Source organism: Gorilla gorilla, chromosome 16, assembly GCF_029281585.2.
Source record: "Gorilla gorilla gorilla isolate KB3781 chromosome 16, NHGRI_mGorGor1-v2.1_pri, whole genome shotgun sequence".
Lineage (NCBI taxonomy): Eukaryota > Metazoa > Chordata > Mammalia > Primates > Hominidae > Gorilla > Gorilla gorilla.
In genome coordinates, this window is record NC_073240.2 from 65196625 (window position 1) to 65208746 (window position 12122).

At 42.0% G+C, this 12122-nt stretch overlaps 1 protein-coding gene and 1 long non-coding RNA gene across 6 annotated transcripts in view; one reads left to right on the forward strand and one right to left on the reverse strand.

Moving 5' to 3' along the window:
* The window catches only part of TRIP4 (thyroid hormone receptor interactor 4), a 68140-nt gene that overhangs the window by 50584 nt on the left and 5434 nt on the right, over positions 1–12122 (forward strand). The window contains exon 12 of the mRNA XM_004056317.5: positions 7297–7399. Coding sequence (XP_004056365.1) covers positions 7297–7399 — 103 coding nt within the window. The remainder of the gene's footprint in view (positions 1–7296; positions 7400–12122) is intronic.
* Positions 6418–12122, reverse strand: part of LOC109023405 (uncharacterized) — a 189840-nt gene continuing 184135 nt past the window's right edge. For 4 of the 5 annotated variants that reach the window (XR_008671638.1, XR_008671634.1, XR_008671639.1 and 1 more), the window contains one exon: positions 6418–7177. This is a non-coding gene — a long non-coding RNA (uncharacterized lncRNA). Of the gene's footprint in view, positions 7178–10397; positions 10523–12122 lie in introns of those variants that run through there. The other variant, XR_008671635.2, reaches the window with a different exon arrangement.

Here is a 12122-nt window from a genome sequence, read left to right on the forward strand (position 1 = left end):
TGAGTTATCATGAAGATCTGCAGTAATGCTGTGTCAGTTGAGTTGAAGAGAAAGGATCTGATGATTGGAATGTTTAGGAGGTAAAGTTTGTAGGACTTAGTAATTTTACTGGATATGAAGGGTGAGAGAAGTCTAGGATCAACTTGGGTTTCTTTTTTGTTCTAAAAGATATGTTATTTGATAAAGGAGTATTGTTGACATTAATAACACCAGATTGCTTGACAATGACCTTACCTTGATATGTTAAGTAAAGTCAAAGATCTCTCAGCGCACTGCCTCAGAAGTTTTCGGTTGAGTCAGACTAGCCATTGGGAAAATAAAATCTAAAATTGGCACAGCCCTTAACTCAAGAGAAGTCTTCAGCATTCTGAGGTAATAGTCTCAGAGTGGACTTTGTTGGTTGAAGACCTTACCATGTACTGTCATTCATTCATTCATTTATTTATTTTGAGTTTCGCTCTTGTTCCCTAGGCTGGAGTGCAATGGCACGATCTCAGCTCACTGCAACCTCTGCCTCCCAGGTTCAAACGATTCTCCTGCCTCAGCCTCCCAAGTAGCTGGGATTACAGGCATGCACCATCACATCTGGCTAATTTCGTATTTTTAGTAGAGACAGGGTTTCTCCATGTTGGTCAGGCTGGTCTCGAACTCCCAACCTCAGGTGATGCACCTGCCTCGGCCTCCCAAAATTGTCGTTAATTAAAAGCAACTTTCTTCTGGTTTTCACTAGTTTAAGTTGGAGTGGAAGCCTCTTATATTAAAATGAAGACCAAAAATAATTGTCATGAGTGGGTGATTCCCAGTTAGGCCTTGAAGAATCAGGCCAGAAAAGTTATGAGGTTAATTTTAGAGAAAATATACTTGTTTGAGTTCTTTTATGTGGAGGTTCTAGCATATGATTCCACAGGGCACAGAAAACCACAGTGGAAATGTTACTGTCGATAAAATGAGACCTGGTTGTAGCTGCTTCAACCAGATTGTCTTCCACAAGTGGCTATAAGATCCATAAGTTTGTGTGTGTCTTATCACTTATTTCTTTCACCTGGTACATATATGGATTGTCTCTGCAGCATTGAGCTGGAAGCCCCTGTCTTAGATACTAGGCATGTGACTTGAATTGGGTTACTGGTATATGGGAGTTCAACTATCCCACTTTGGGCCAAGTGGTATGATGTTTATTCAACCCTAGTCAAATATTCAGTCATCATCTGGTCAAAGTATTATGATCAGTAGGTCACCCTGAAGTAAGAAAACGTTTATCTTCCAGTAGAGTGGGGCCTGGGGTGGTAGTTATCCTGTGACACCTTGAATTGCTTTGAAGGAAAATATAAATGAGAACTGTTTATCACAGAGCACAGTTGCTTGCGGGATATGCTTCCTTGGATCTGTTCTTGCACCTCTTTATCAGACTCATTTCCTTCTCTCTTTCTGCATATTATCACCTCAGTCTTCTTGGAGTTGGTTTTCAGCTAACGAGATTTCAGACCCTGATTTCATGTTCTATCTAGTTCCTCAAAATTCAGACCAAGAATGCCTACAGCAAATATATGTTCTTTGTTAATGAATTCCCTATTATTGTTGCTTTAGTTATTAGTTCTTCAACTAACAATTTATAAATCTTTTTTTTTTTTTTTTGAGATGGAGTTTCACTCTTGTTGCCCAGGCTGGAGTGCAATGGCGTAATCTTGGCTCACTGCAACCTCCACCTCCCAGGTTCAGGCGATCCTCTTGCCTCAGCCTCCCGAGTGGCTGGGATGACAGGTGTCCGCCATCATGCCGGCTAATTTTTTGTATTTTTAGTAGAAACGGGGTTTCACCATGTTGGCCAGGCTGGTTTTGAACTCCTGGCCTCAAGCAATCCACCTGTCTCGGCCTCCCAAAGTGCTAGGATTACAGGCATGAGCCACCATGCCTGGCTAATGTATAAATCTTATATCTGGAGACAGATATAAGATTTACAGATCATCTGGGAATTTGTTGTGAAGAGTGACATAGTTTAGGAGTTATTGATCATTTCAGTACAAGAATGAATAAGAATGAAGGGGAGGCTTGAAGATTTGGTGAAAATGCCCATTTTCCACTGAATCAGTGGTGGTTGACAAAAACTGCTAACCAATTTTTTCTCTTATGAAAATGGCAAAAGAAATTTATATATATATATATATACGTATTTATTTAGTCCTCTAAAAAAATAAAATTAGACAGGTCTGGTGGTGTGCACCTGTAGTCTCCAGTACCTCCTGAGTGGCTTGAGCCCTCCATGTCAAGGCTGTAGTGAGCTATGAACACACCACTGCACTCCAGCCTGGGTGACAGAGTGAAACCTTGTCTTAAAAAAAAAAAAAAAAATTAGCTGGGTGTGGAGGTGCACATCTGTAGTTCCAGCTACTTGGGAGGCTGATTTAGGAGCATCACTTGAGCCCTGAAGGTCCAGGCTGCAGTGAGCTGTGCTCACACCAGTGCACTCTAGCCTGGGCAACAGAGTGAGACCCTATCTCAAAATAATAATTAATTAATAATAAATATAAAATAAAATGTGACATCCAGAGCTTATTCACATTCTTCACCTCCCTTCTCTTATTCTTTCTCTGGGTAATCTGCATTTTAGTTTTCTGACTTTCAGACCAGTTATCCCTTACTTGTGAGGATACAACGTAAGTATATAGTGGCTTGTTAGTATGTAATGTGGTCTTTAGTGTCCAGGCCCTGGTTTTGGGGATTATGGTTATCTTTTTTTTTTTGGAGGTACTGAGGCTCTGCCAAGCTAACTTCATTTTAATGCATTTGATAATGAAAAATAATCTCTTCTTCCAATGCATAGGCTTTACTTTATTCCTTGTAGGCCACTTTGCTTTTCACCTCTGTTTCTTGTAAGCCCCTTGAAGTTCAGTGCTAGTAGTAGGAAAAGGGATATTCACCTGGAACTTTAATTTGAGATTCATCTGGGAAAGTTGATTTTTATGTTTGTCTTTATTGTGAGGCATGATGGGTCCAAGGAACCTATTGTTATTTAATTTGTCCACCATTTTTCCAGTTTTTCCCACTATTTAACATTTACTTACTCTGTTAATACACATCAGGGTGGTTTTTCTTAAACATAGAGCCATATTGACCACTTGCCAAGACACAAGCTTAGGGATAACACATTAAGAGTAATATCTACTTTTACTTAGAGTTGTAGTTCTAAGAGTGTACAATTCCCAGCATGTGTGTATTCACCATGAATAAAATAACGTTAATGCACAAGTTGGTAAATTCATTTTTATTTTTTTATTTTTTGTTTTTGAGACCGAGTCTCGCTCTGTCACCCAGTCTGGATGGAGCGCAGTGGTGCGATCTCGGCTCACTGCAAGCTCCGCCTCCCGGGTTCACGCCATTCTCCTGCCTCAGCCTCCGGCGTAGCTGGAACTACTGGTGCCCGCCACCACGCCTGGCTAATTTTTTGTATTTTTAGTAGAGACGGGGTTTCACAGTTTTAGCCAGGATGGTCTCAATCTCCTGACCTCGTGGTCCGCCCGCTTTGGCCTCCCAAAGTGCTGGGATTACAGGTGTGAGCCACTGCGCCCGGCCAATTCATTGCGTTTTTATTCAACAAGTATTTATTGACTGCCTGCTGTGAACTAGGCATGGTCCTAGATGCTGATGAGTAAACAAAACAAAAATCCCCGTCCTCATGGAGCTTTCATCCTAGTGAGTCGAGACCAAGTAAAAGTTCTAAATAAGTAAATTATATTGTATCAGACGATGGTAAAATAAGGCTGGAGAGGGCCGGGCATGGTGGCTCACGCCTGTAATCCCAGCACTTTGGAAGGCCGAGGCAGGTGGATCACGAGGTCAGGAGATTGAGACCATCCTGGCTAACACGGTGAAACCCCGTCTCTACTAAAAATACAAAAAATTAGCCGGGCATAGTGCCGGGCACTTGTCGTCCCAGCCACTCGGGAGGCTGAGGCAGGAGAATGGTGTGAACCCGGGAGATGGAGCTTGCAGTGAGCCAAGATTGCCCCACTGCACTCCAGCCTGGGCAACAGAGCGAGACTCCGTCTCAAAAAAATACATATATAAATAAAAAATAAGGCTGGAGAGGTAGTTTAAGAGTGCCAAGTTTGTGGGGAATTTGGTGCTCTGATTTTAAATAGGGTTATCAAGAATATTCACTAAAAGTTGACACTTCAACAAAGTTCTGAAGGAAGAGAGGGAAGAAGCCATGGAAATATCTAGGGTGAAAAGCATTCCAGGAAGAAGGAAAAGGCAAGTGCAAAAAACCTGAGGCAGGAACAACAAGGAAGCCAGTGTGGCAAGAGTGGAGTGAAAGTGAAGGAGAGAAGTAAGAGAAGGTATCAGAGAGGAAATGGGGGGCCAGATTGTCTATGGACTTGTAGGTCATGGTAAGCAAGGACTTAGACTTTTATTCTGATTGAGATGAAAACCCGTTGGAGAGTTTTAAGCAGAAGAATGGTGTGATCTGATACCAAAAAAAAAAAAAAATTAGTTCTGGCGGCTGTGTTGAGAATAGACCAAGAGGGAAGTTAAGGGCAGAAACAGACCACTTAAGAGGTTATTGCAGAAGCCCAGGGAGACCTTATGATGGCTTGGACCAGGGAAGTAGCCATTGAAGTCTTAAGAAATGGTGAGATATTGGATATACTTTGGCTTTTCTTTGAGACAGGGTCTCACTCTGTTGCCCACGCTAGAGTGTGTGCCACTATGCTTGGCTAATTTTTTTAATGTTTTATTTTTTGTAGAGATGGGGTCTTGCTATGTTGCCCAGGCTGATCCCAAACTCCTGGGCTCAAGCAGTCTTCCTGCCTGGGCCTCCCAAAGTGCTGGGATTAGAAGTGTGAGCCACCGCACCTAGCCAGAGAAAAGAATCCTATCTTTGGATGGCAAGAGTGAAGATCAAAAAAAAAAAAGAATTCTATCAAGTTCTACTACAGATAGATCAAGTTCTACTACAGATAGATCAATTAAGATGAGAACTGAGCCAGGCACGGTGGCTCACGCCTGTAATCCCAGCACTTTGGGAGGCTGAGGCAGGTGGATTACCTGAGGTCAGGAGTTCAAGACCAGCCTGGCTAACATGGTGAAACCCTGTTTCTACTAAAAATACAAAATTAGCTGGGCATGGTGTTGGACGCCTGTAATCCCAGCTACTCGGGAGGCTGAGGCAGGCAGGAGAATCGCTTGAACCCAGGAGGCAGAGGTTGCAGTGAGCCGAGATCACGCCATTGCACTCCAGCCTGGGTAACAGGGTAAGACTCCATCTCAAAAAAAAAAAAAAAAAAAAAAAAAGATGAGAACTGCGAATTGACCGTTTGATTTAGCAACATGGAAGTCAACAGTGACCTTTACAAGAATGATTTTGATGGAATGATGAGAGTGAAAGCCTACTTATAGTGAATTCAAGAAAAAAGTAGGAGAGGAATTAAAGGCAGGGAGTACAGATAATCTTTTGATGAATTTTGTTGTAATGGGAATCTGAGAAATGAGTAGTAGCTGGAGTAGGATGTGGGATCTGGATAAGAGATTTTGTTTCATGCCAGACATTACAGAATGTTTGTGTGTTAATAGGATTGATCCAGTAGAGAGGCAAAAACTATTGATATGGAAGAAAGAGGAGAGATTGGCTGAAATGGTTTGTGGTGTTGGAAAAGCAGAGCTGTTGATTGTCCTTTGCCTCAGTGGTCTCTAAGCCACAGGGAAGGAAAAATAGGAAAATTAAAGAGATAGTAATTATGACTGCTGCTGCTCTGGTCTCTGTAGAATTAGGTTTGGAGATCTTGATGGCAGCCTCTGGTTTTATTTGTGCCAAAGCACCTCAGCATGGATCTTGTGCAGAGCTTATTTCCTTCTAATACCCAGCAATAACAGCTGGGCCCTGCTTTTCTTTGGCTTCTGAAGATAAAAGGGATAAGAAACAAGAGGGTTTACCTTTGTATCTGTAGCCTTACTTTTCTACCGTGAACATTTGACCCTGCCTATTAATATGATTGTGGCTGATAGTTAATATTAAGTTTGTTTTATTGGCTGGGTGCGGTGGCTCTCTCCTATAATCCCAGAACTTTGGGAGGTTGAGGCAGGAGAATCATTTGGGTCCAGGAGTTGGAGATCAGCCTGGGCAACATGGAGAGACCCCATCTTTAAAAAAAAACAAAACAAAAACAAAGTACATGTTCCACCTCTTCCACACTGAAAGCCATGGTGTATGGGCAGGGCCAGATGCTACTAAAAATCCCTTCTGTTTTCTCTACAGCATCACTTATCATGTAGGACAAGAGTGGTCAATAAAGAAGTTTAACTATTCATGCTTCTAGTTACAGAGAAATTTGAATTTCCTTACTTTTTAAAATGAAACTTTTAGTGGCTGAGACTTTAGAAGGCTTATCTTAGCAGTCAAATAAGGGTGGAAAATACAGGTAATTTCATACTTTTTATGGTAGTTACTAGGAGAAAGTCTTCTCTGGTAATGAAGTCTGACCCAGAAGCCTATGAGTCATATTTGTTGAACGTGCTAAACATAAGACATAGTAAGATAGGAAATAATGAAATTCCAGCTCAGTTAGCCATTGCTAACCCCCAATTGTTCTTAAATTGTGATTGTGTAGCCAGCATAGTCTTACTCTAGGTTCTGTGTCTGTTTTTACAAAAAAAGTAAAAGTCCTAACTATTCACACAGATTTGTTTTTATGATAAGAGATCCAAAGGAGGTTTCTAAATAATTTTCAGAATTGCTCTAACCAGTTACCTTTTCACCCGAAGTAGATCTGGAAAGCATCCAGCAAAACAGCTTTTGCATGTTCATGCCTTTCAGAATGAATCATCTTCCTTCCCTTTAGCTAGAGAAGGGCTATGTGTACTGTTTCTGGCAGAATTTCCACAGATGTTTTATTTTTCTTAAGTCTTCCAGTGCTTCACTTGAGTTGAACCTAGGGGGTACCTGATGTTCCCCAAGGAGATCTCTGAATCTCTTGACTCTTGGTTGTTTGTGATAAAAGAGCAGTCAGTTCTGATTCTTCTGGGAGGATTTCAGGTATCCTTTTTTTTTTTTTTTTTTTTAAATGAAGTTGTTCCCACTATAGGAAATCAGAGATGGCAGGCAATAGACTGTATAATGCTGTACTAAGGATTGTAGAAAGGTGAAGGTTTGTTCTTGCTTGTTGAGCATAATCCTCTTTACCTGTGAAATGGAAAGTACTATCATCAGAATGTTGAGGTGAAATCTGGGACATCTTCTGTTCTCCTTAAATTCAAAGCTTGTCCCAACTAGCCTGAACTTTTTATTTTTATATTTCACAGTTTCCAGACATCAGTCAAGAATCTGATTCTCCATTTGTTTTCATCTGCAAAAATCCTCAGGAAATGGTTGTGAAGTTTCCTATTAAAGGAAATCCAAAAATCTGTAAGTCATGATTTTTTTTTCTTTAAGACTAGTCAAGTGCAGTAGTAAGGAATGGGGAAAAAAGTAGAACAAGGAGTTCAATCTATAACTGACTGTGAACAATCAGTTGAGGTAACCCACTACCTTTGGATCAGCCTGTAAGTCATAATCTTTGATGGTCTAATTTTCTTTTCTTTTTTTTGTCTTGCATCTCACTTGTCTAGATTTTTATAAAAGCTTCCCTTTTGGCCGGGTACGGTGGCTCATGCCTGTAATCCCAGCACTTTGGGAGGCCGAGGCAGGCGGATCACGAGGTCAAGAGATCGAGACCATCCTGGCCAACATGATGAAACCCCCCCGTCTCTACTAAGATTACAAAAAAAAAAAAAAATTAGCTGGGTGTGGTGGCGTGCGCCTGTAGCGCCTGTAGCGCCTGTAGTGCCTGTAGCGCCTGTAGTGCCTGTAGCGCCTGTAGTCTCAGCTGCTTGGAAGGCTGAGGCAGGAGAATCGCTTGAACCTGGGAGGCGGAGGTTACAGTGACCTGAGATTGTGCCATTACACTCCAGCCTGGTAACAGAGCGACACTCAGTCTCAAAAAAAAAAAAAAAAATTATTGTGTTCTGTGTCTCCCTGGTGTTGGAGGCTTAATATAATTATACTTATCAATAACTTTATGTTAGGTTAACTACAGTAAAGCCTTTCCAAAGTATACCTTGATCCACAATTATCGGCATAGTAGGTCGCTCTAAACTTCTATTTCGGATCCTATTACATTAAAATGCTATTTGTCAGCCAAAAGAGTGTTTTGCCCCACTGTACTGCTCATTAAAGGAAGTAGTAAGGCAGTGCAGTGGCAACATTGTCATTTATCCATTTATTCATTGTTCAGTATTCAACTCAAGAATAAGGGCTGGGCGTGGTGGCTCATGCCTATAATCCCAGCACTTTGGGAGGCTGAGACGGGTGGATCATCTGAGGTCAGGAGTTCGAGACCAGCCTGGCCAACATGGTAAAACCCCATCTCTACTAAAAATACAAAAAATTAGCAGGGCATGGTGGTGGGCACCTGTAATCCCAGCTACTCGGGAGGCTGAGGCAGAAGTATCGCTTGAACTCGGGAGGCAGAGGTTGCAGTGAGCCGAGATCACGCCACTGCACTCCAGCCTAGGCAACAAGAGCGAAACTCCATCTCAAAAAAAAGACTTAACATTTTAAGTATTTATTATTGAACATCTATTTTAGAGACACCACTTCCCACATTTCTCTTCATTATTGGTTCCCAGAGTACAGCCTTGGCTCTCTTGCTTTTCATTCCTTTTTAACATTTTTTTTTTTTTTTTGAGACAGTCTCGCTCTGTCTCCGAGGCTGGAGTGCAGTGGCCCAATCTTGGCTCACTACAACCTCCACCTCCTGGGTTCAAGCGATTCTCCTGCCTCAGCCTCCTGAGTAGCTGGGACTACAGGCGTCCGCCACCACTCCTGGCTAATTTTTGTATTTTAGTAGAGATGGGGTTTCACCATATTGGCCAGGCTGGTCTCGAACTCCTGACCTTGTGATCTGCCTGCCTCAGCCTCCCAAAGTGCTGGGATTACAGGCGTGAGCCACTGCACCTGGACTCATTTTTAAAATTTTTATTAGTTAATTGATTGAGACAGGGTCTAGCTGGGACCCATCTTTTCTTCCTCTGTCCTAGAGCAGCCTCTTGTATTTCAAAGCAGTCTCAAAACGCATATAGTGGGCCAGGCGCAGTGGTTCACGCCTGTAATCCCAGCACTTTGGGAGGCCGAGGCAGGTGGATCACAAGGTCAGGAGATCGAGACCATCCTGGCTAACACAGTGAAACCCCATCTCTACTAAAAATACAAAAAATTAACCAGGCATGGTAGCGGGCACCTGTAGTCCCAGCTACTCGGGAGGCTGAGGCAGGAGAATGGCGTGAACCTGGGAGGCGGAGCTTACAGTGAGTCGAGATCTCACCACTGCACTCCAGCCTGGGCAACAGAGCGAGACTCCGTCTCAAAACAAAACAAAACAAAAACAAAAACAAACAAAAAAAACACACATATAGTAGTGGTGTCCTCCCTGCCTAACATCCTTGGAAAAGCAACATCAGCAACTCTCCCATTTGCTCATGTCAGTTACCATTTTGTGCCTCTTTGTCATTGCTTTCCCATTGTGTGAATTGCGTGATTCTAGGGCATGCATTGTCCTCACTGGTGCGAAACTTTCCCTCATCCAATACCTTGGGGACCAACTAGCCATTTTATAAATCTATGCCCTAGAGAAGTACTTCTCAAACTATAATGTAACTAAAAATCACCTAGCAAGCTGTTAAAACACAGGTTCCTCAATCCTGCTCTCAGGTAATACTGATGCTGTTGGCCAGCTGGCTGTACTTTAAGTAACACTGCTTTCAATCACAAAATGAAATGCTTGGAGTAGGAATTTATATTAATGTATATTTACTGCAAAATTCAGGCAACATCTTGATTGATAAGATCCTAAGATTCCTACACATTCGAAGATCTGAACCAAGTTGCCCTTAACTGACACAAATTATTTACTTCAGACGGTACTCCAGTTGGTGGCCCAGTAGCCCTGGAAATCCTTTCTTTTCTCCACTATTAAGGATTTATTTATTTTTGAGATAGGGCCTTGGCCTTTCACCCAGCCTGGAGTGCAGTTGTGCAATTATGGCTCATTGCAGCCTCCACCTCCTGGGATAAAGTAATCCTCCCACCTCAGCCCCCAGAGTAGCTGGGACTACAGGTATGTGCCACCATACCCAGATAATTTTTAAATTTTTGGTAGAGATGAGGTCTCACTATGTTGCCCAGTTTGGTCTCAAGTGATCCTCCTGCCTTGGCCTCCTAAAGTGTTAGGATTACAGGTGTGAGCCACCACACCTGGCCCTGTTTAGGATTTAGATCTCCTTTTACCCTCCCTCTGTTTTGGTTCTAGCAGTCTACCCCTTCCTCCTCCATTTCATTCTCACCTTCCTCTAGGTACTGGTGGCAACACTGGTGGTAGGAGGAAACGGTGGTAAATCCTCTCTCTCAAACTCACTGTTAATTGATCTTTAGTCCTACTTCCCTTTTCGTAGCTTCTTCCCCTGGCTTGGTTTTCATCTGCTGCCTAAAGTCCTGTGAGAAAATGTTCTGTGTAGAGTTTAGCTATTTCTCTGAAATGTTTTACTTTAGTACTTTCTCTACACCTTCAGGACCTATAGGGCCTTCATTTTTCTCCATAAGGTTTTATGATGGTGAGGGGAGTGACATTCTTAGGAGAAACCTTTAATAACTTCCTATCTTTTTCGTATTGTTTCTGTTAGTTAATGGTAGACTAGACAAGGTTAAAAATTGCACAGAAACAATAGGTAGTGAAAATTTTATTTTGAGATGGGGTCTCACTCTGTCATCCAGGTTGGAGTGCAGTGGCACAATCTCAATTCACTGCAACTTCCATCTCCCAGGCTCAAGTGATCCTCCCACCTCAGCCTCCTAAGTAGCTGGGACCACAGGCACGCGCCTCCATGCTTGGCTAATTTTTTGTATTTTTGCTAGAAACGGGGTCTTGCCATGCTGCCCAGGCTGGTCTCGAACTCCTGAGCTCAGGTGATCCATCCACCTTGGCCTCTCTAAAAACCTTCTACTCTGCCAGAACTCTCTTGCCTTAGGTCCTAGGGGATACCTCCAGTAGTTTAAGCTGGAAAAGTCTTTAATCCCAGTTACATTGGGGAAAATACATACCTGCCTCTTAATTTGGAATGGTTATCACATTTTCCCCTAGCTATATTATTACATGAAGTGATTAAGTTTAATAGCAATAATATTAATGCTTGGTCAGGCACAGTGGCTCATGTCTATAATCCCAGCACTTTAGGAATCTGAGGCAGGAGGATCACTTGAAGCCAGGAGTTTGAGACCAGCCTGAGTAACATAGCGAGACCCTGTCTCTACAAAAAAAAAAAAAAAAAAATTATTCCAGTATGGTGGCGTGTGCCTATAGTGCCAGCTACTTGGGAGGCTGAGGCAGAAATATTGCTTGAGCCCAGGAGTTCAAGGCTGCAATGGGCTATGATTGCAATACTGCACTCCAGCCTGGGTGACACAGCGAGACCCTGTCTCTAAAAAAAAAAATTAATAGTCTGGTTTTACTTAAACACTGTGGCTTAAATTTTTTTTTTTTTTGTGGGATGGCTTAGGAACATAGCCACCCTTTACAGATTAGTTCTATGATAAATATATTCGAAATTCCAAACTTTTATTTTTGAGACAGGGGTCTCACTGTGTTGCCTAGACTGGCCTTGAACTCTGGGCTCAAGAGATCTTCCTGCCTGAGCCTCCCAAGTAGCTGGAACTACTATGTAGATATACACTACTATGATGCCCGGCTTCAGGTTCCAAACTTCAGACTTGCAAATAAACTTTCAGAATATGACCCATTTATGTGTTGTATCATATATATATATATATGGATGTATAAATGCCTTAAATTAAAGGTGTATACTTTGATTTGTTTGTTTTTGGAAGTGTAAATTTGAGTTTGCTTGACCTTAAGGTAATTGTGTCTCCTGAAATTGAGATAATTCAGAAAAGAGCAATATACAATAGGGTATCACCTGGCTCTGTGTCTGCTTTATATAGGTTGAATACTCAGATAAAGGAAATTTTTTAAATTTAACAACATGCTCTATAAACTCATGCACCTTATATCTTTTGCAAACCATGTGAAAATTCCTAT